Source organism: Rhea americana, unplaced genomic scaffold (assembly GCF_003343005.1).
Source record: "Rhea americana isolate MKP2758 unplaced genomic scaffold, rheAme1 scaffold_203, whole genome shotgun sequence".
Lineage (NCBI taxonomy): Eukaryota > Metazoa > Chordata > Aves > Rheiformes > Rheidae > Rhea > Rhea americana.
In genome coordinates this window covers 529,150-553,106 of record NW_028186184.1, presented here as the reverse complement: position 1 = coordinate 553,106, position 23,957 = coordinate 529,150, and the positions used below count along the sequence as shown (strand labels likewise).

The window sequence follows — 23,957 nt, the reverse complement described above, 5'->3', positions numbered from 1 at the left end:
ACATTCCCATTTTTCTTTGTCGAAGGAGACAAAGGACAGGACATCACCCATCAAGACATGCTTTTGTTCAACAGTGTCAATAAGACTAGAACAAATCACTTGGTATCACTGACCTATAACAATGCATCACCACCCCCTCAAAACAGCTTCTATCCTGTCCTGGAAATGAACTGCAGATTTTTGTAACAAAATCCAACCTTCCAGTTGTGGTCATAACTCAATCGAATAGTAAAGACAGATTCTCCAGGTTGCGTTAGCCCTTAAGTCACATAAGGGAATTTTTGGTCCTCGTGTGACATTCTGAATTCTTAACGTTTATCATTCTAACTCATGAATGCATTCTCCTGAATGCATATTTTGWGCTAATACAAGAATGCACATTTTGTCTATTCAGCTCATGAATGATTAATAACAAATCCAAGACTATTGGCCTCATCCCATCCRCCCTCCTTTCACTTGTCCATTTAGGAAAATCCTTTAACACAGAGCTAATAGGGAATGGAAAAATAAGGTAGTGCCATACAATATCTGGAAGCCATATTACTCAAGGGGATAGGGAACAATTTTTTAAAAGTACAGAATGTAAAAGTATGAACTCTTGAAACAGGCTACACGATACTTGTATACAGCATCTATGACTACAGTCTTATTTGTGTCACTAGGCCAAATCTTAATGCAAACAGAAATATTTCTCAAGTATGTACTGTTAACAGTATTGTCCACATTTATTTTMATTTTCCATATCCTCTGTCCCAGTAACAACTCTGGCAACATTCACTGTTAGTAGTAAAAAAGGTAGCTGGAGGAGAGTTGCACACAGCATAGCAGCAGATATAACTCCAAATGCTTCTATACTCTTTAAATGCCCTGATTAGCGCACACACTAATCTTTGAATTGCTCTGCATACAGGGATTAAACCACCCTCTAGCATTGCAGCGCTTGCAAGCTTGCACAAACATTATTTCCACTGTATGTAAGCTCAGTGACAGTCCAAAGGGGGTGGGTTTATTTCCCTCTGAAAACATCCCAAGAGGCGAAAAGCCAAACAAATTAAGTCATAAGGTTTGTTTAAAAAAGTAGAGGCTTTCAGGCCTCAGCTCTGTCCAAGGTCCTACAAACTGCAGGAAAGCCAGTAACCATCATGAAGGCTCAAAGYCCCTCAAGATCATTTTCCTTCCTCAGTTGAAAAGGTACTCTGAAGTTCTCCACAACACACACACTCTGTCCCAAAGCTAGTTTATTCATATCACTTACAGACTTCTAGGTTTCTGTGGCAAGTAAGAACAAGAGAAAATATTTTCAACACCTCTATCCATCTCAGGATATTTTCTGGTAAAGTTCAAAGGCCCAGGCTACTTACAAATTCAGGGATTTTGTTTACTGAGTTTGTCAAATTAAGGAAGATTGTTACTTGGTGAATGAYTTCTGGATCTTGAGCAATATTACTCACTTCACTTCCCGCTGCAAGAATTAACAGTCCAAGAATATTTAACAGGAAAACCAGGTGTCAACCTGCTGCTAGTTCCACTTGAGTAGCAACTTCACCATCTTGTAGCCAGAAAAAACACAGTACAACAAAAACTGTATCCAAAAATCACAGCAGCGCACTACTAAAAACATCCAGTAAAAGAAAATGTAGGCTTACTTGTCCGTCTGCCCTGCATTTGCTGTGCTTTCTGCTCTCATCCGGGTAAGTGCAGCAGCAGCTTCATCCAACGCGCAACTGACTGAAGAAGTCAGTCTGCGAAGCACCTCAGGATCTGCGAATGCTTTACCATCGGCAGTGGACAGTTTACCTATTCCTTTCATTTCAAGTTATAACAAGTTGACATGCCAGACAAAGAAAAAACACAGAAGTTTTAATTAAGTCTGAGTTCTGCTAGCAGAAACATTCCAAATATAATTAACTATGCCTTCAAAAATTATGGGATTAACTGTTCAACAATCTTAACTTAAAAGCTGCCATCAGATGTGTCGCACACAAACGACAGCCTCCAACACACAGAACACGTTATTTTTCAACTATTGACAACTACTTTGCATAAGCAACCAGTAGTGTCTTTCCTACACTATTACAAAACAAAACCTCATTGGGTAACCTAGCTTTTGATCCAAGGTTGCAAGACAAGGCTATATGTGAACTTCCACATAGGTTTTTTAAAATCCAAATTTAGAGGGATCCAAGTAGAAGCATAGCCTTTCCATGGAACTCCAGTCTTCCAAAATTCAGAATGTCTTAATTCCTTTCTCTTCAGCAACTTGTACAAGCTTGCCAGGTTCACACTGCATCCCACTCCGTGTCTGTAGCATGCTCACATGGATCAGACTTGTGCAAGCAGTTCCACTAGGGTCTCTTGAGTCTAGGCTTCAGAATTAAACCCGTAAGGGACAGGAGTCCTTACCTGCAGCTTCAAGTAAAGCTTCTAATCTAGCCTGGGTTTCTGGATCTACTGTTCTCAAGTCAGCACCATCAGCAGTACTCGACAAAAGCAATTTGGAAGCTGTTTCCAACATAGGGTTTTCGAGATCATCCTGATCCAAGATGAACGATTCCACCTGTGGGGAGGGGGGGAAAAAAAGATTTATTTAGGAGTAAGAAAACTGATTGGAATCTAATACATTAGAAAATAAAGCTGCAGTTATTYCTTAAGGGTTTTCTTTTCAAGTACTTTGTCAGCCTAGCTATCTTCARCTGATTCAAAAGGGATTTCCTCCATACCTACTGTAAGCAGCAAGGTTTTCCAAAATCATATATGAAATCACCTCTTTTCCCTTGTTGATTTGCTCTCCAACTAAAAGCCACAGAATATGCTTGAAATATTTCAAGACTCCCTTCAAAACTGAGTGCAGTGTGATGTGATGTGCAATTTTAGACGAGGATGGAAATGTCAAGGAACAGATACTACTCTAGAAGGCCTACAGTTAGTAGCTCCCATAGGTTTCTATACACACTGTATCTTTTTCGAAAGCATCAACGATAAACATACAAAGAGAGCACACACACAAAACAGCCATCTTTCAAAGTAGTAGTCTATCCTAAGATGGCACCCATTAAGCTATATTAGTAAAATCCACAATAAGAAAACTAATTAACTATTTTCACTACTTCAGCATAGACTATTTTTCTTACTTGCAGAAAAATTCTTAGCCATCGTGCTTCTTTCAAATATGTTTGTTAGTTAAACACTAAAAAAAAGAGAAAGACCAGCAACATGTTCCAGACAATCTACTCAAAAGAAACATACATAAGGCTTTTCTGGAAGATTTCTCAAGAAAATATTTAAAAATTTTTCTAGGGACTAGACAACCTGTTTTATTTGCATTGTCCAGAGAACAGACACTAAATGATCCAAGTTCTTCTGGACAYCCTATTTTCTTGCACTCTGCATTTGTTTTGGTTGTAAAACACACTGAAATTAAACAGGAGTGCAACACAATACAGAGAAAAGACTCTAGTATCCATTTGGGCTTTATGGCCTATTAAAAAAAGGCAGGGTCAAGTTGTTTCAAGTTCAGCAAACACTCCCTCAAATCCATGAACCAAGGCATTTATTAGACTGTCAAGACCAAGTTTAAACACCACCAACCCCCCTCCCCCCCGAGCTCAACAGCCTCCTTACTCCTGCAAATGTATCTTCCCAAGTCAAAGAACCAGAGACACGAGTCTGTCAAACTACATGTCACCCACTCATACAGCATTATAGAAATCTTCAAATACCTTAACATAAAAGCAGCTGTATGTAATACATCAGTAGTATATTTCCACATGGGATACAGTTTAACAAGATGATTTTAAGATAGCATTTAGGTCAATCTCAAAAGTTTACAAGTAGTCTCATGAGAATCTTGGGGTGTCTACAGAAATCTGAATTTGTGATGCTCAAGAGGGCAAAAACACCAGAAAAGCAATTATTTTATTGTAGAACTCTAGTAAAACTTCTCTCCTTCCTCCACATATTATTGTATAAAAACTTCAGAGCTCACAGTAAGTCTGCCTTCTGCAGTCTGTTTCCAATATTTTTTTTTTTTTTGCCTTTTTTTGTGTTTCTTTTTGTTTGTTTTTCCCTCCACAAATAGCAGTGGAACGTAACTGCCTATAGCCAGATTTGACAGACATGATCTACTGAATTCAAAAGCTACTCTGATATGGTACTAGTACATGGATTGAACCTATATGCATTGTTTGTTTAGGAAGCTCAGCTGAGAATTACTTTCAAAATGATTATTCAACCTATTATCCAAAAGACATCCCTCTTTGGCAATAAGCACGTGGTTTGCCCCCCTCCCTCCCCCCTTTTTTTTTAAAGGGTATTTGAAGCCTCTTTTTCCCCTCCTCTTCAAATCCCAAAATGCAGCCAAACTGTAGAGCATGACTTCCAACTTCTGATCACAGTGACTCCAAAGGCAACAACTGCCAACTTGGGACACCCCGCAGCGTCGGCTGTTGCTCCTCAGTACCACTTCTCCTAAGCTCTCTATCCACTCACACATGCCCCAGGTTTCCAGTCTGGGGAGCTCTCAGGTTCCTCCTCAGTACTATGGGGCAGTTGAATCCTGCCTTACCGAGGTCCTCCCATTTGTCTATGCCATTGCCCACTTCTCAAGGCTGGCTGCAGTGGGACTGTGGACTCACCAGTTGTCTTCTCGCAAAGGGATAAGCAAAGCAGCAGGCAGTAAGAAATATGAACTACTCAAGTGCTCAGGAGCCAAGAAATGAATTTCACCACTGGAAATGCTAACTATTGAGCAGCTGGAAGAGTTCTTGGCTCACTCAACTCAGGGAAGGAAAAGTATATATATAAATATATATATACACACACACACATATATTTCCCCTTAGAATAACTCAAAAATCTCAGCTGGTCACTCTTCTTCCAAACATTATGAAGTATCTGCTATGGAAAAAAAAATACTGAAGCTTCTCTCCCATTCACCAACCCCCACCCCAAAATTAGATCTCTTGTGCAGTTTGTTTCATATAAAACATCTGTTTTTTCTTCCAACTATCCAGATGAGCACAGTGGGGTAAATCAAAATCCTGTAACACAAGAAAAAGCAATCAGCCTACAAACAATACARCACCAACACAAATACAAGTTATCAGGAGAAAGCTTTCCCAAAGATTCACTGTGGAAAAYTAATTCATATTATCTGCTGTCATTTAAAGTCAATTTCAGAGCAACACCTAAAGAAACTAGCTTGTTAAAAATTGAAATTAAAATATTTATTAATATAACTATTTTCATTTTCTAAGACAGAAAAGATTTCTTCAAGTCACAAGGATYGAAAATAAATTTTCCTAAAGCCTGCAGTTACACTATCCAATTTCTGCAAKGGTCTAATCCTAAGAGATCTATTAGGTCAAGAGTGTTGCTGTTCAGCCTGTACAACATGAAACAGAGCACCATGCAGAATAACACTGCTTAGAGATGCTTTTCAACTGTGGTCAATTAAACTGTATTTTTGTAGGAGTGAAAATTCATTTTTAATTTCCCAGAAAATCTTGCCTTCTCCACAGAAGTTACAAATTGAAGACAGCATTTCTGTTAACTGGCCTAAGTAAATGGACATTTTCTTTAAATGTCTTCATATGTACTTTATTTCCCTTAACTAAGGAAAAGGTGTAGAATACTACACATACTTACAGATTAGAATAATCAATCCTGACTTTCAGGCATTATTTCTTGAACCATACAATGCTCTGACATGATACACCATTCATTCTGCAACAAAGTCTCACGTTCTGCACTTGCCTAAGTTTACTTCCCCTGTRATCTTCTCTAATAAAGCTGGTACTTCCATGAATTGAAAGAGGTGTAAGGGGGAGAAGTTACCAAGTGCACTTCACCTGCTGTCAAGCAAGAYGGCCTACAGCTTTGATGTATTACTACAACTGTAAAGAGAAATTAACACTGACCTTCTCTACAGCATCATGCTACGAGCATCCTTGCACAAGTTCCGTGTTACTTTTCTAGAATGATTCRTATTTTCCCTCAATATTCCATGCAYTGAAATACTAGATTAATTGTAATTTTCAACATCTCCTACTTTTACCATCTCCGACAAGAAATGCTAGGGCCATACATATGCTTCCACATGCTCTCATGCAGAGGTAAAGGTCAGACAATAAACATCCTCCTATATCTTCCCCTCATAAAAAGCAGAGAGTTGAAGAGGAGTCAATCCCATTTTGACTTCAAGAGTATTACTTATTTAGGCTCAACACCAATTTGTGTTTCTAATTTTACGTCAAGCCAAAAAAGGACAGAAAATATATTCTAGCTACAAAAAACTGTATTTTTCATACATCTGCTACACTTACGAGATAGAAATCGAGTACTGAACACCAAAACAAGTACAACATCAACTGTGGTATTAAGCTAGTAAAACTACTTTTAATACCAAAACTGCTTTTAATATCAAGACTAAGCATTCCAAGCTTAAAGTGATGGCTGCCTTAATATTACTTTCAGCAGAAATACTTGCCACATGATATAGATCAACAGATAAAAGCTTGTACACATTGCTATGCAACTAACTACAGCACGATGCAAGTCCGACGATACAGGRCAATGTCACCTCTAAGAATTTGTTTGAGGCAGTGCGAGCAAAGAACGCATGAGCAGAGCTAAGTCTTCTTGTTACGCTAGTGACTTCAGTATCTTTAAAGTGTCACTTAGATTAGCATCTGAATTCTTTCTTTTCGGGTACATCTAAGTTTTTTGTAATATTTACATGTCGTCTCTACACAGTCACGCACACAGCACTGTCGCAGAACTCTAGACTGAGTTATCTGTGAACAGGAGAGATCAATAAAAGCCACCACTTCAGGCTTCCTTTATAAATAATGCCAGTTCTCCATTACGCACCACCTACTAAAGCCTTACGGCAGAATAGCAAAAGCCCATTATTTATCCATCTAATCAGTACATAGCTCCCATGAATAGCTCTGGTCATTAATTTACAGAGCATCTCTGGCATTTGTTTATCACTGTTCTATGGTTTTTCCTCAATCATAGCTGTGCTGTCAGGACAATCCACAAGCATTATAGAAGGCAATAACAAGTCACTTCCTCACTCTATCGAAGTCCCTAACTCTAAGACTCGAGGAGCYTGACAAGCAGATTTGGCAGGTTCTGTTCCCCAGCCCTTTTCTCTAAAAGCATCCTGTAAGTACACAGTACCTATGTGTACTTTCCAGCGTAGAGTCAGAACTTAACACATGCAAGACCCTACGCTCCATATACATCATAAAAATTATGTTACTGCGATGTGCCATCTGAAAGCTGAAGGCACAGAAATGGAGAGCAGCACATGGTGGCTTAATTCTAGGGTGCATTTAGACATAGAGYGTCATTAACCAGGCACACTTCCCCAAAAGGGCACGACTAGCACCCTTGGCCAGAYATCCATCAGCACCTCCTGGAAACTAGCTGGGGTTTACACAGGGCTTATAACGAGAAAATAGACAATCAGTTTTGCTCCCCTGAAGCCTAACACAAAGACGTGCTCACAAAAAAAAAAAAACCCTAAAAACTCCTTGAAAGTATCAAGCAGAACAGTTTAAACGTCTAGCAGTTGAGTTGCAGACAACACACTTCAAAGGCTGTGAAACAGCAAGTGGTAGTTGTTAACATAACAGGACCAATGTGATTTTTAGATTCAGTGAATCTGAAAATATCATTAGTCCAAAAATCAGATTTGGATGAAGCAACCTAGTCCAGCCTACTGTTTCAAAAAGCCTCAAAACAGCTTTAAGGACAAATATTGTGGGTTTTTTTTTTTTTTTCCCTGAAGACTTGGGGGAGTGAGGGGAGAACCACAACTGCTCTCTAGGCTTACAATTCAGTTACAAATTTCTCAACTTTTGACAGCTTGCTCCATGTGTTTTTCCACGATGTTATTTGTTAAGTTTTCACCAAGGCATTTGGGCCTTTGGTATTGGCTACTCAAATTGCCAAGATGGGTCCTATGAGAACACAGATTCACTATAAAGCAATTCATAAGAACACAGTACAGAAGGAACAACTACTTCCTACTGTCGCACAGCAAACTTAGTTACTAAGCGGTTGAGAGTCCATTTTTATTATTTCTTATTTGGGTACTAAAAGACCTATTGCCAATTTCCAAGAGCTGGAACAACYGATTTTTCCTAGTTGCAAAGTTTTTAGAAAATACTCTGAAGTTTTTAAAGACAACATGCAATTTAATACAGATTTTCAAGTCCATCAGATACTGCAAAGCTGCCTTCAGACTGAAACGGAAATCACTAAGACAGTCAATAGACTTTAGCCCYACTACTTTGACAAGTCACTAGCTAGAATGTTAAGGAGGCTTTAGATGCTTTATTTTCTCAACCAAAATGGTTCTTATTTAATGAAATGTTTTAATCCTGGTTTACATAAACAACACCTAGCAAAACAGCAGAGGCTGCCTCGTTGYTACACTGCCTTATAGAACCCTGGGGTTCTAGCAACTCATATCCAAGGTAATCTCCGCTTTTGCCACCAAAAGGTTTTAGCTTAAATCTCCATGGGTAGAGCACTAATTATTTCTATCAGTGTCCTTTAGCTTGCTGAGACAAAAAACTGTTTTGCAGTCAACATCCTTTGCTTGTTCAGACCTTGCGTTTGAGACTTCAAGGTCATAAACTCAATATGCTTGACTGGACAAGCGCGAATGAACTACAGGGCTAGTACACAGACAAACCTTTTCCTAAGGATCACGGACAAGTCTTCACAAGCCAGAGCACCTATGACCTTCCCCAGAAGTCTGAGATCAGGACCTGTCCAGAGTTTCATCTGTGTGTGCTTTTACCGAAAACAGCTTCTAAGCGTTTTTGCCTGTTGAGCGGTTCAGCAGAGCATCGGGGGAGCACTTCCTATAGCCTTAGGGACTACCACAGAATTGTTCCAAACTGTTGCCAGACAACGCACAAAAAAAAACCCATTAAGTATTTCTTGAATTTTTTTCTATTGTTCACTTCATGAATATATGTTGCATGTCTGTTTTACACAAAACTCTAGCTTTTATACTACTACCTATCAACAAAAACACACAACAGGAACTACAGAAACAGTATGAGTGCAAGAACAGAAGTCAAACTCAGAGTAATAACTAGTTAAGTTTTCTTTGCACAAAACTGCGAAGTGTTTTTTTTGAAATATCTAAACATACTATGAGCATCATACGATGAGCGCATTCATGAAAGAAGGAACCAAATCAAAGCAATCGTAAGTAGTTAGAACCTGAAAAACACTGGTCAAGAATTTCAAGCACTCACTTTTCACTTATGCATTCAAAATCTAACATATAAATGTGCAATCCAAAATTATGCCAATTATAGTGCATAATTCAACCATATGCTAACTTAAATGGATTACCAAAGTCTTAACATACAGCTTTTTTAATTGCAAGTATGAAGAAATCATTTGGAGTCATATACAGACAACACCGATTATTCCAAACGTACTTCACATTTCTTTTTCATCGTACATGCCCTGCACTTTTTGTGCATCTTAGACACAAGTCAAGCTGAGTGAAAGAGTAAGAAATTCTTTTTCAGTCTCTTACATCTCACACCAAAATATGAATTGCCTGGAGTCCGCTCTCCTGCTACCTTTTACCACTCTGGATGTGGCCTCTCCCAAGTACTTTCAACATACATTAACCCATAGTTGACAGCCTTCTAAAAGAAGAAACTTTGATGTGAAACATCAGGACAAAGCAATAAACTTATAGATGTCTTGAAATAAAATAGTAGAAATATATTCAAAGCAACTATCTGAGTTGATCATATGAAACATTAAGGCAGAAAAAGGCGCATGGTTCTGCCTTCTCACGTAAAGCTAAATGGTTTTAGATGAACTTACTTAGCTAACACAGGTAAAAATGCTTTTAAGATGCAAACTTTCACACCATGAACATGGTATCAAGAATTCCATTAAAAATATTCCTGACAACAAGCATCTGACAAACAACATTCATAGTTTTTTTCTGGAACAAAACATCACCATCTGATTTATGACACAGCTCTGAGGTGGAAGAGGTGAAAGTGATGGGTTACTTTTTTTTTTTGTTTTGAGGGATTTGTTTTGTTTTTAAATACAAGACACCCTTTTCCTTAGCTGCCTTACTGACAGCAACTGCAAGCACTTAGGCCAAGTAAAGCACAAAATTTCATCTACTCTATTTCAGCCCTGCAGTTTCTATATTTTTCATCAAAACTATTTTGAACTATGAACAAGTTGTACGGTCCTTCCACTGCTTACTGAACTACCATGGCAGCATCATCACCTCAGAGATAAAGCCTGACAGCACTATTCCTTTCCTGCACAGTGAGGTGGGACTGCTCCCAGTCCCCTGGGATACAAAACTAGATCTGTTGTTTTTCTATCAGGTGATGACCCTCCTCAAACTGAACTGCTTTTACTCAGCAGAAATCTGGAGTCCAGCAACTGAAACGTCTCGACAGTGTCTTCTTTCATTTTAATCTGTCAGTTAGACACTCCATTTCTTTTGCTCCTTGCTGAGGAAAGGGAGAGGAATAAGAAGAGTAACTGTCCATCCTGCTGAAATGGCCTACCGCTGTCCTCACGACTGGCACCAACAGACTGCCTGCTGCAGGGACACCTGCATTATTACTGCAGTGTGCTTCTGATGGCGAGACAGGTGCTGAGGCATTCACATGAAAACTCCCTCTCCTCCTCCATCACTGGTAATACGGAACAAAGGACAGAGCTATCTGTAGCTACAATGCASTTGTTCTTGAGAACCTGTAAGAGCTTCAGTTTAATGATTTTTTTCCCCCATTTCAAATCTTCATTCCAGACACTTGGCACACCACCATATTAAGCTAATTTGTGTGTTAACTAGTACTTAGCTACAGTTATTCTTGCCACACAAGTTTAATTGCAATGTTGAACATACCACTACTTCAACTCATTGTCTTAAGTTCCCTGCCCTAGTTTTCTATTAATGGGGGGAAACAATACAACTTACCTTTATAATATCAGCAACGGGGTATAAAGACCGCCAAAAAAGCTCAGTGAAACCTCTTCTCTAAAACTTCCTGCCATCATGATTCTCAAAGCCTAACTTCAGTCAATACTTGCCTGTTCACAATAGTAGGTTGGACTGGTAAGACTGGAGTACAAACTCCAGCGACTTGGACATAGGTGTACCATTTTTTTTAAGCTTAATATTTGATAGAAATAGTCCCATTTTGTCTAGGCTTGAAAAGAACTGAACATCGCAGTAAGCAGAACCTTCTCAGCAATCTGTAACTCACTTAATAGACTGTTGCTGACTGGAATGATCCTGAGATGTGGTCATTTACATCAAAGCAACTGAGGTATGGACACAGTATTTCTTCTGCTGACTCTCCTGTGGGGCTCTTGCTCCAGTAAAGAGGGAGAAATTATCACTAAGTACACTGAACTTCAAGACTTTCTACCCCTTCCCCACCAGTCATGTAACCTTCCGCTTGAAAGACTAAGTTGACAAACTAACATTTCTTCTGCTTTAGATGGCTAAACTAAGACAACCTACCCAGGTTAAACTTGTGAACAAATCTTAACATCACCTCTTCCTTATGAGCCTTAGGACAGGTCACAGCMATAAATGCTTCCCTTTTGGCTGCAACAGAACAGCTGTTTGGTTCTAGTCTGCTGCAAACTCAAGGAGCCAGTACCCCAAATAGTAAATTACACATTATATCTGTAACAGAGATTGTTCCCATATTGCTGGGAAACAAAAAAGGAAATCACTTCCTGCAAGAGCTCTGTGACATTTGAGGGATATTAAACAGTCTGATCCAATCCAGGCAATTTTTACTACCCTTGATTATGTAACCTGTCAAATCTTCTCAAATAACAACAAAAAAAAATCTATCATAAACACACAAAAAAAGGGCACGTGATAACCATGAACAGAAAAGATAAAGCAACTGTGAGCTTTCCAGAAACATTCATTCCCCTTGTCACTAAAATCTCCCAATCTAAACTAAACAAAAACTGCAGCCCCCTAAATACTCTCTCCAAGGTAAGCATCGCTTAAGCTTCTTAAGTTACTGATAGGGCCACACAGACCTACTACTAGACTACTCATTAGAGCTGTAAAATGCTTAGAGGGGTTATGTGGCCGCTGACTGTCAGCTGTTTCTCGATCCAGGCTGTACCATTAAGGCTCCTTAAGACAAGYCTTCCAAGTTACATAAATGGCCTTTCGGAGTTTTCCTATCTCTTCTCCTATTGAAGGACAGTTCAAGGATTCAATCTCTCTGGGTAAGCTTGCATTTCAGGCACGTCCTCACCAACACCATCACAGACTCTCTGGGGAATTTCCCCTCATACAACTAGGCCTCCAGTACAGCCAGCTCTGATGCATTTGCTAGAACATAGTGACGCAGGGAAAASCTGCAGGACACTGACCCTTCTAAGTCTCCCCTATCTGAAAAAGCAAGCAGTTCCCTAGAGAACTTAAGGGAATAGTCTTTTCAGTTTTGCCATTTAACTATATAAAAACTAGGAAGCATGTTAAGTATAACTCTCAATAGAGGAAGCTTGGCAGTCTACCCAAAGAGCACTTCAGTTCACACCTCAGAACAACATGCATGTTACTGAAAAAGGACTAAGCAGCACTGCTGTACACTGTTAYGCCCTACTCCTCACTGTCCTCCTTTCAAGGGACTAATTTACTCTCGTAAATCTTGTTTAGGGCAGACAAGCCTTAAGAAGAAAAGGAAAATCCTTCTCTAACAGTTAGYCATGTTCCTTTCCCACTGGACTTGCCTTTTGCCTTGACAATATACTCCAAGGATAAGTTTAATGGACGCATTCTCAACAAAAGCATGTCCAAGCCCAGAATAAAGCACACTGCTACACAGAAAGATCACACACGAACTGATTTATCACCCTGAAGCATCCACCTCTGAAATGACACCTAAGGAAAAGGTGAGAACTAAACAAACAAACAAAAAAAATATCCAGAGCTATTAAAAGCATTGTTTCAATTGTGTTATCTCTGCAAAAGCCTAGCTTGAAATCCCAACCTTAATTTATTATCATTTCCACCAGTAAACTTTAGGGGGCTTGTCTGCATGTTTGCCTCCCGCAGAGCCTTTAAGGAGAAGCATCTTGGGCTTTCTTTTCACAGCTCAATACGCAGCCATTTCTCCGTCGCGCTCTCAGGCTTTGTTGCAACAGATCAAGACCCTTAACTAATCCATTGAGAAGGGAGTTCAGAGTAGCTTAGCACAACTGAAGTGCTTGTGAGAAGCTGGCCACCTTCCTTCTGGAGTACAGTTTTTCCAGTTACTCCTTCCATGTCACCAGCCAGATGCTACTTGCTGTAGTTTGAGTTCAGAACTGCATACACTCACCCATTTCCAAATGAAAAAGTTAACTTGTTGTTCTAAGCATTTTGTATCAGCACAGCTGAAAAACAGAAAGAAGACACCAAAGCTTCTATATGGACAAAGATAGCAGAAAGGAATGTATATACAGAAACAATTCTGTAGTGTCTTGYCTTCACTCAGATTTTGTAACAGCATATTTGTTTAAGTCCATCAACACAATAGCAGTTCTCTCTGACTTGAAAACATGCTTATTTCTTGCAATGAGGACAGACCTCAGATGACCCAAACCAGCTTCAGTGTACTCTATGCCAAGGAAGCTGCTGAACTTAGCAAATTATGCAGATTCAGAGGAGAAAGAGGACAAGCATTTATAGCTATTCATGTCCGTCATAGGAAACACCACTCATCTCTCAGAAGATGAGATTCAAAACACAGCAAACACTTATACCATTCAAAATATTATTTCCAAAAAGAAAGCCTCCATGAACACTTCCACCTACACAAAATATACTACATTTACAAGAATAAGAGGAGGAAAATACTGAGGCTGACAGAGTCCAGTGAAGAGATGCTTCATATTTGCTATGCTCAGTCTGCCAGCAAATATTCCTCAGCCAGCAGGACTTCAAGCAACTTAGCCTGGTGAGCTTGGCCACATTCCTCCCTGTATGTTCAAGTGACTACAGTTGTGGTAAAGTAGCTACAGTTTCCTTCAGTTTATCCTTTCTGTCTGCTACCTGTAGTCATATGATGAAGTTCTATCTGTGCATTTCCTAAGTCTGTTATTAAAACCCAACTTAAGCTCAAACCAATAGAGGGCAGCTTTAGATTTACATGCTCATTTACGCTGCAAAGTATCAACTCTACCATGCAGATTATAACAAACACATAGAGCAAGACCTCCACATCCTGAAACTTCTGAAGTGCAGACAAGGCATTACAACAAAAGCAAAATGCTTTAATAGTATGAGAAGGCAAGCAACCCATGCCTATCCACATATTTTCATCCGTAAACACAGATACTGAGACAGAGTGGTCAGATCACAGAAAAGGAGAAATAACAGGAGCACAAATAGAAGGAATAAATAGCTTGTATTATGTCACAACAAGTTACTGTTACCATCACAATTAAACCGCACATCTCCCGATTCCTAATGCATCGCTTTACTAAAATGTCATACCTCCCATCTCCATAAAACTTGCCTTCCAAAGATCAGAAGTAATAGCTCTGCTTCTTCAGTACAAGGCTCTCCTGACAGCATTTCTGGAAATCCCCACCCCGATCACTGCACATCCTGCAAGAGCAGCTGTTCTCAACGCCACAGCGGTGATGAATACCACACATTCTTTTCATGGGAAAAGGAACATAAAATGCTATGGGTTCATGAAAGCATGGATCGATTGACCTTTGTGATTCCAGCGGACACTTAAAAGGCTCCACGTACCATGCCAATTTACCTGAGCTGTATTACTGAATTTGCAGTAGGCAGGGATGCACACACATACAATACTTAAGAGATTTCCACTTCCTCACCGCAAAGTTGCTCACTTATTATCAGGAAAACTAAGGATAATGATTTTCCCTGCTGTGTGGACAACTCCAGTTTTACTTCTGTAATGGCACCCTGAAGTTCCTCATGTCTAAGAGCTACCAGTCTTGGAAGACAGTTTTCCTCAACACCACCAGCTTGGGGGGGAGTACAGTGAAGTAGTACAGTAAGACTGCCTGTGCAAGAAGGGCTCCAAGCAGCTCTATGCATTCAGGGCTTGAGGGTACAGTTGCTTTTTCCTGACTTTTCAGAGCTGTGCATGTTGCAGAAACCCCGAAATATTTACTTGAGCACCAGAGTTAAAGTGCTTAGGGCTTATCTGAACATGGAATTTTAACTTCACGTTTAGGTTACGCTATTATGTTTAGGTTAAACATAATAGAAGCCTGCGTCAAATATATTGGTATAACAGTATATACCCATCCAACCATTAGATATTTTCTTTACTGGAACACTTACACTAATGAAGGTGCATAGAGAAAGCTACACTTCTCGGTTGTACCTATCAAGTAGTGAARAGGAAAGTGTTAAGTTTTCCCCAAAAGCATCCTACTTTCTTTTTAATAGAAGCATATGGGAAAGTTGGCATAAAGCTTCCGTAATATCAGCCAAGTTTAAATTTTCCGTTTAAAGGATAACACACCAACCTTGGGGCAGTAAAATTCAATTTTGTGGTAGCAGCACAGCMGGCTGAAGAGAGTACAGGAAACCAAGTGTGCTAGAGGTGGTCTTCACCTCAGGAGAGGTACACATCCCACTGCCTGAGACCCACAGGCTCACTCAGAAGTCTAATCAAGTCTAATAGCGCTAAAGATAGTCAGGGCTAAGGAAGGAATGCAGTTAAATGCCACAAGAAAGGTTGGTGCACAACCCCTCTCCCCCCAGTCTGTCCCTATGTATGGCAGAAGGCTGCCTCTTCACTTGTGCTAAGAAAAATGAAGATCTACTTCAAAGCAACAGACAAGTCAAGGGCAGAAATCCATCTCCTCTAGCACAGCAAGAAAAGCGAAGCAGTTTGCCTCCCACTGCAGTCTGCCTGTGTTGCACGTTATGCACAGCCTATACTCCTTCCAGAACTATTTCCTYTTTTGAGGCATTACCAGGGAATAAAAGCTGTGGGAAAATTCCAAGTCAACAACAAATTTTAGGTAAACAGTATTTTCAGTGCTCTCAACAAATGAATGATGCTAAGCAGCACTAGCTCTCCTGTTTACTTAAGCTGTATATCTTCTTGTTCTCATTTAAAAAAAAAAAAAATACACTCTCAAGAAGGTTAATTCAGATCACTCTTGCACAAGATACTGACACCTGGATTTCAGGTACCAGACCCACAATCACTAGCAGTAAATGCAAACTCAGTCTACCTTGGAGAGCAGGCAAAAACAGAGAGTGATCAGAACTGTACCGCGCAACACTAGTTTTTTGAAACAGAAATAGTTTTAGGCTGCCCACATGTTTTCTTACGCAAATTTGGCAAGGAATCATTCTCTTCTGTAAGTAGTTTTCATCAGCTGTTCTTCACAATATAGCATGCAAGTACTCAGCAATGAAAGATGAAGTAGCAGAAGGGAATGAGGACATGAGGAGGAGGGAGAGGACAAATGCACAAACAGCTATTCTGTTTCAGCCCAACTCAGAATTCCCTTTGGCATGAATGAAACGCTGTGTGTGTGTGCATATCAATGCAATATCAACTTGGGTGCTGGGATTTAAAACAAAACTCTCAAACACTAGAACAGTTTCCTTCAAGTAATGAAACTGTGTAGCTTACCTTAGTCATAGCTCTTACTTCACATTACCAAAGTGATTACAGCATCTATTTGCTATACATGGTTTGGTAGAAGAATCAGCAGATTCTGTCCTTGGTGTCATGATTTTAAAGCAGCATGCTATTATGGGGACTAAGAGGAAGAAGAAACCAAATGCATGCCTAAAACCCACGTTTCTTGATGCTAGATAGCTACCCCTTAAGCCAAGTCACACAACTTTMAGCAACCAACAGACAAAAAACAAGGATGTCACCACACACAGAAATAAGAAAAACGATGCAAGACAAGGAAAGAGATAGTTATCAGCAGAAGGGCAAAATCTGCAAATATGTTTCTTTACTAACATAAGCAATTGAGACATGCTAGAGAGAAAAACTAAATCAGCTGCATTTCGTTTCCAACAACCCAAATCTTTTGAYGTAATTGCCACTGTTTAGTACCTACAGGTTCCATTACCATTCCCTCCTACCCTAACTTCCAAGTTACTAAACAGCAAAGAAATCAGCCATGCTACTATTTCTTGAAATTCACTATCACAGCACGCTAGAAGAGAGACTGCAAACTGGCTCCTTAAGAACACTGCTTTGTTTAAGGTAAGATCAGGGAAAAGTGTTTATCTTGAGCAAGTTAAATCCTACATGCCTTTCAATTATACAGCACTCCACACAAATCCAATTTTCTTCTGAGCAAACGACAATTAAGAATTGGCTGCTGCATTGCCTTTAAAACGCCTGGAGTGAGCATCCTATTTAAACCCCTCAGGATCAGAGAGCAAAAACTAGAATCCTCTACAGGATAGCTACCCTTTTATATGAAATTAGCCTGCTTAAGTCTCCATTCAATATCTGATCATGAAGTATGAACAATTCAAAATATTACATAGAGATATTAATGAAGTTAAAAAATAGTTTGGAAAGAATTTGACTAGTGAGGTCAGGAGCTTTGAAACTGCTTAAAATCATTCCATTTAAAATCAATATTCATTCTTGTCTTACCAAATAAGATGGAGCAATAGTACAGAACTGCCCCAAACAACTGACCAAATTTACAAACATAAAAACTGAGCACAAACAGAAAAGTGCAGTCTGACTACTGACATATAAACCTTTTTTCCTCTTCTTTTTTTAGCATTTACCATTAAAGATACCAGTCCTTTTGCAATAAAAGTACTGGTATGGCCTGGTTTGCCAATCTTCTGTTCTGATGAGAAGCGAGGGGATAAAGCTACAATAGGAGACAGTTGAGTTCAGTATCTGATGAGAATCTGCATTGTTACTGTCTGGGGAACTGAGCATCAAATGGAATTATTTCTAATACTTTCGACTTATTTGGTAAAAATTCTGTCAGGCTTAATTAATACTCAGTTGTTCTTTCAATACAAATACTGTTAAGCACATCTAATAAATGAATTACAACTTGTTTTGCTGTACTTAACATACTTAGTTGAAAGCTTCTCCACATTGAGCAAACATGGGCTCTCATATCTGGTAAATTAACAGACTTAAGAAGGTAGCACAGGAAATGTGCAAGTATTTGACTAAAACCAAGTACATACATGCTTTTTCCTTATCAAAAAGTAGTCTTAAATCAAGGCTTAGGGGGAAGAGGGAGTACAGCAATTTTAAGTGGAGTCCTCTTTCGTCAGTGTTTAATACAGCATTCTAGTTTTTAAAAAAATCATGCACCAAGTTCCTAAAAATCGCTGTCTCGAGTTTCATTTCTATCCTCTCCTTAATATTCCTGATCATATCTGTTCCATGAAGATACATTAGCATATTTTTTCAATGTTTATATGAGCACAAATGCAGTATCAGCTTCTCAGTACAATATGTATCATTGATCAAGTCTCTTCTCCTTCCCTCCCACCCTCCTCCTGAACACACACCACATTCAGCTATATTCAGATCACAGATAAAGCTGTTAGTACAAAGCTCATTTTCTGATTACAAACTTATCCACAATGAGGAACAGGAACAAAACATTTTTTTTTCATAAAACAGATGTATAAGATGATCACATCTGATACCTGTTAACAGGAATACTGCTGCTTCAAGTGCAATCAGACTGAAGAAACTCTGCAAGAACTACACAGAATGGCTGATTTCATAACTATAAGGACCACATGGCAAAAAATGAGTATTCGTACTAGCCAGTTACCCACACTTTCTCCTCCCACGGTTTTGATGCTGAGGCAATGTAACAGGTTGTTTTGACTGTGGGTTCCAATTCTACAGCATGTGACTTCCTATCAGCAGACACAGCAAGCAAATTCCAGCAAGGCGAAGACCTGAAGAGATCAAATGCCCACACAGGACAAAAGGGACAAGCACCTTAGCCACGAGAAGAACCTTCTTATATATTTCCACAGAATTTTTAAGACCACACGTACGTCAAAATAAATTTCTAGTAAGCTCACTTGTTTAAGTCTATCTTGATTCTTTATTTTCTTAAAAATATGAAGAAAAACATGGTCAGGTTTGAACAAGTGAATACAAAAAAAAACAAAGAAAAATCTGAGTTGAAAGAGAACTTTGAAGATCATCTGGTCCTACCTGTTGATGAAGGCAAGGTTCTTAGGTGAAGTTATCCCAACTACCAATTCACTTGCCAGCAGACAGCAGCTTAACAATGTTGACCTTTCTTCCAAGAACAGTCACAAAAGTACAAAAGTTATTACTGCGTTAATGTTTCCTACGTAACAACTGTGTTTCCTGATTTTTGTACAATGAAAGAACAAAGCGTTACTGAAGATAAAGCAAGAAAATGTTAACAAGAATGGCACCATCAAGCCTATTTTCTCCTGCGAGTCAAGCAAAAGCAACTGAAGACTTGAAGCAAACAATAAGCCATCAGCTTTTACTTCTTYCTTGTCAGGTAAGTGAACCCAGCTCCGGTAGGGGAAAAATTAACACCTTGCCCCGCCAAAACACACTTACCAAGTTAATTAGAAGGGATAATTTAACAGAAATCAAATTTAGGACCTGCTTTTCTAGAAGACTCAGAGTACAAGCTCATTACAAGCTTTCTGTTTCAAGTAATAAGCAAATGGACAGAGGAAGTAGTATTAGGGGGAAGGTAGTTTGAAGGGGAGGGAAATCAGATTCCTATGTTTTGTTTGAAAGCACTAGACAAAAAGAGCCCTTGATAATCAGCCAGGCAGCTTAACTCTAGCTTTCCACTGCCCTTCATGAAGCTGCAAGCACACCCAAGTTAGCAGGGCCTTAGTGACTGCCATCACTACTATTCAGTCAAACTGACACAATTCTGTCAATTCTACACRGCCACAAAAAACAAGGTGGCAGCACAAGGATTTTTAAATATGTGAACTAGTTGCATAGTAGATTAGTAAGCTGTAAAAAAGTAACTGTTCCAGCAGGCTCAAGAAGACTTCAGAAACAGACCTTTCTTTTCCAGCTGTACTGTATTTTTCTTTTCTTTTCTTTTCTTTTTTTTTTTTTTTTTTTGGGGGGGGGGGTAAAATAACACCTACTAGCCAAACAAGGATATGGCACAAATTCTAGCATCCTAGCCTTCCTTGTTGGCTTAACCTCAGTAAAATTGCTCCCATTCATCCTTGCTGCAGATGATTGGAAGAATTCAAGCCACCTCCTGATTTGCAGGCAGTGGATGAATTTCAACCCTTCTGTTACCATGTCATAGCTTTTTCTTCAGATAAGCCATGAAGCCATGTTCAAATACATTCCACTCACATTCACGCAAAGAGCTCTTGGAAGAGAGTTCACCTCAGAACAAGTCAGTCATGTACCCAGAAATAGCAACAGAAACCATCTGCTTCGCTTCTTAAACTTTGGACAAACCACAGCTAGCTATTGACCTATACAACTGTATGAACACTGACTTAATGCAAATGACTAATAAAACATATAGTCCTAAATAGCTGAAGATACATCCCAGTAAAAAGTTCAGTTCTACTTCAGAGTATCAAACTGCATGACTTAACAGTATTGTGGCAGGCAAAAGTCCAAGTCTCAACATATTTAAAGTATTCCACATTGCATTCTTACTGCCTTGCTTTGGTATTCAAAGCCTTTTAAACATGGAGGTCGGGGGGGATACATCATAGTCTTTAACTGGAGGGTCCTTTCATGTGCATTAATTGAAAGTTTCTAGAACTCAGCCATAGAACTCCTACTAGCCTGGAGCCACACAGGAACATAAGTTTCCAGTATTAATCACCATGGGTTGGAACTATACATGGCCCAAACAATCTTYCCGTTTCATCGCGGCATTATTATAGCAGTGCTCCAAATTATCTGAAAACAATGTAAGTAATGGTTGTTTTGGTAGAGAATATATAAACTATGCAAAAAAACACTAGCAAATACTGGAGCACACTACTATGCACTGGTGACTTCATAGAGAAAAATATTTTATAAGGAGCAAAAAACAGGTAAATAGAGAACGTGACAAACAAATTAGGAGAGGTAAAAAAAAAAAGCAGGGAAAGGATCAACTTGTTTGAGAGCTGGACAGTGGGAAAAACACTAATGCTCAAAATAAAAACACTGTAGTAAAACCATGACTTTAATCTTCAGACCAGAAGACTGCACGGTTTATAAATATTAAAAGCCCCAGCCAGTTRTAAAAGAAAAACTTGCACTGCAGAGGACTCCCTGGTCACCAGATGTGCAGCATATGCATTACCTTCCCATTCAACATTAAATGATTCCCTTGCTTTCCCTTTATTTATTATTTCATTGAGCACCGATGCACTCAAGGAGGCATCCACTTCCCACTCTACATAWAGCTTTTGGTCACCATGAAAGCTGTGCTCCACTGTCCACAATGGGCTTTACTATCCAAGATACAACGCATCATCCTTTTATACCACCTTGCCTATAGTCAATCTCAGCAACACTTACAAAGCAACCAACTGAAAAAAAGCTCTTGTCACTTAAACTGCACACTGACAAAGAGGTATTGCCAAGATACTTATACCAGAACTAAATGAAGAAAAGCTAACTGCAGATTAACCCCATGGTATTTTCACTGTATTCAAATGTATTCCTGCATGGAGTTTTCAATACCAGAAAAAAGTAAAGGCTGGGACACTATCTTCAGCTGGCAGAAGCAAAGCCAGCTGAAGTTCTGCACATACACCATCCTCAAAGAAAGTGGTCTTAAAGTGCACTGCAACTAAGACCCTGAATGAAATGCTGCAGGCCTGGAGCCACACTTTACTCACCAGCCAGTTATTTCAGTTTTATGCTCAGATAGGAAAGAAGAACTGTCAGGGAAGATCATTTCTAGTACAGCCCTGCAACTTCAGAAGTGAAATAAGCAAATGGACAGTGTCCTTTTACCAATCCTCTTCCCCACAGAAGTCATCTTCGCACTAGGAGAAGCTTGAACATTTTAAGTAAGAATTATCTGATTACTATCTACCATTTTAACTCTCCCAAAAAGTCATTTTTGCTCCACAATCACACATTCACTCCTTGCAACAAGGATCTCTAACACCAATAGAACCTTTGTCTCAACACAGACTCATCAACAAAATTAGCAAGCTATAGAAAAGCCTTCCCCCACCCGTTTTAAACTGTAAGAAACAAGGAAGTCAAAAAAAAAAAAAATCATGTGAAGGTTTTAGAAAGAGGTATGGACTGATCCTTTGAAATTCAGCCAACTACTAAGTAGTACAAACTGTCTAATGAGGTAGAGCCCAGACTTGGATACTGCTGCCTAAGCAAAAGCGATGCTTTCAATCTTCATATTGCCGCCTTAAGAAACATCAGAAAACATCTCATAGAGAAAGAAAAAAAAACCTAAAAAAGAGAAAAACCCACAGGTGATCAATACAATTCAAGCAGGAAAAGCTTCAGCAAAAACAAGTTTCAGGAGAACCAAGTATGACTGCTGGATCCCTAACAAGAACTCTAGACAGCTATATATCTCTCTAATGCGCTGTGAACAACTGCTGCTACCAGAGTATTTTAGAGATTCATTAACAATCAATTCAATTGTAGTTTACACTCAACTGAAGATAGACAAGCTATACAGTAAGTTGCTTTAAGTAGGTTTTACTTGCATACAATTGGTCTCATGACCAGAAAAACAATGTACGATGAAGTTATCAAAGAAAAGTCACAGCATCCTAACCTGAGAAGCAGGATTTAACTGCTTATTTCAGGCAACCTCAAAATAATGCTGTATAGACAATTCATTTGCTAATAGCCTCCCCAAATATTTAATCACTTTAATATCAAGTATTTTATTTAGCTGAGGTAGTAGAGGTGGCCACAACAATTATAGATAAAGTATATTTAAAATATAACTTCCAGAATTCAGTAAGACAAGTGAAATATCAAAATGTTTCTCTGATGGCAGAGAGCCCAGTTCACTCTGGCATTCCTAGCTCACCACAGAAATCTAGCCACATGGGCAGGTACTGGTAGAAATGTCTTGTCCAGACAGCTGCATCAGTCCCTTAAGGGGAAACTGAGCCATTGTGTCTTTACTGATGCAATGAGCAAGATTTTATGCCAAAGAGCAACAAGAGCAGGATTGTTCAGAAAAAAAATCTAAATGTCAAGTATCACTGAAAGCACTCTATTTTAAATTTTGACAGCAGCTAATAAGGTAACAGCTTATCGTTGCAATGAAAAAATACATGCAAATATTTTGAGAAGTTACCTGGCAATGAAATGACATTTTAGAAACCCGGAAACAGCACGACAAAAAAGAAATCAGCTTGAACTATTATAGCTACTTCCTCACAGATCCATGCCACTTYGCAGAGGAGTGTCGCTTTAAGATTTCCAAGTGGTGCCAGCATAAGTTGGCCAAAACAGCAGCGTTTTCAACTTTCACCCCCCAGAAGGCAAAAGGTCAGTTATTTTGTGAAGCAGGATTATTTCTGCAAGAGGAGCAAAGGCAGGGCATGAATACTGAAGGGGACTGATAACTAAGGGGTAGGAATTACATAGGCCTAGCGAACTGCGATCAGGTAACTCTTATTTTTCGGCAGGGAGGTTCCCGCTATGACACCAGGCACGCCGCAGCGCGGCTGGAGGGTCCAGCCACCTCCCCGCAAGGCCAGCTCCCAAGAGCTGGCTTCTCCCCTCCAAGCGCGGAGGGCCGGCGCTGCCACAGCGTGCCAGGAGGAAACCGGACGGGCACCCACAGCCCGTGCCGGTACCGCTGCCCCGTGCCGCCTCCACCCGCCGAGCTTCGGGGGGGGCATCGAGGCGCTTCCCGCCCCCGGGGCCCGGCCCGCCGCCCCGCTTTGTTCGGCGGCCGCCACCCGCCCGCCCGGCCCC

General features: G+C 39.7%; 1 protein-coding gene across 1 annotated transcript in view; it reads right to left on the bottom strand.

The window, feature by feature from the left end:
• The window catches only part of ANKRD17 (ankyrin repeat domain 17), a 54,476-nt gene extending 48,418 nt beyond the window's left edge, over positions 1–6,058 (bottom strand). The window contains exons 1-3 of the mRNA XM_085304136.1: positions 6,050–6,058; positions 2,404–2,557; positions 1,647–1,803 (exon numbers count right to left, since the gene is read on the bottom strand). Of these exons, the coding sequence (XP_085160262.1) occupies positions 1,647–1,803; positions 2,404–2,557; positions 6,050–6,058 (320 nt within the window). The remainder of the gene's footprint in view (positions 1–1,646; positions 1,804–2,403; positions 2,558–6,049) is intronic.
• Between the last annotated feature and the right edge of the window lie 17,899 nt (positions 6,059–23,957).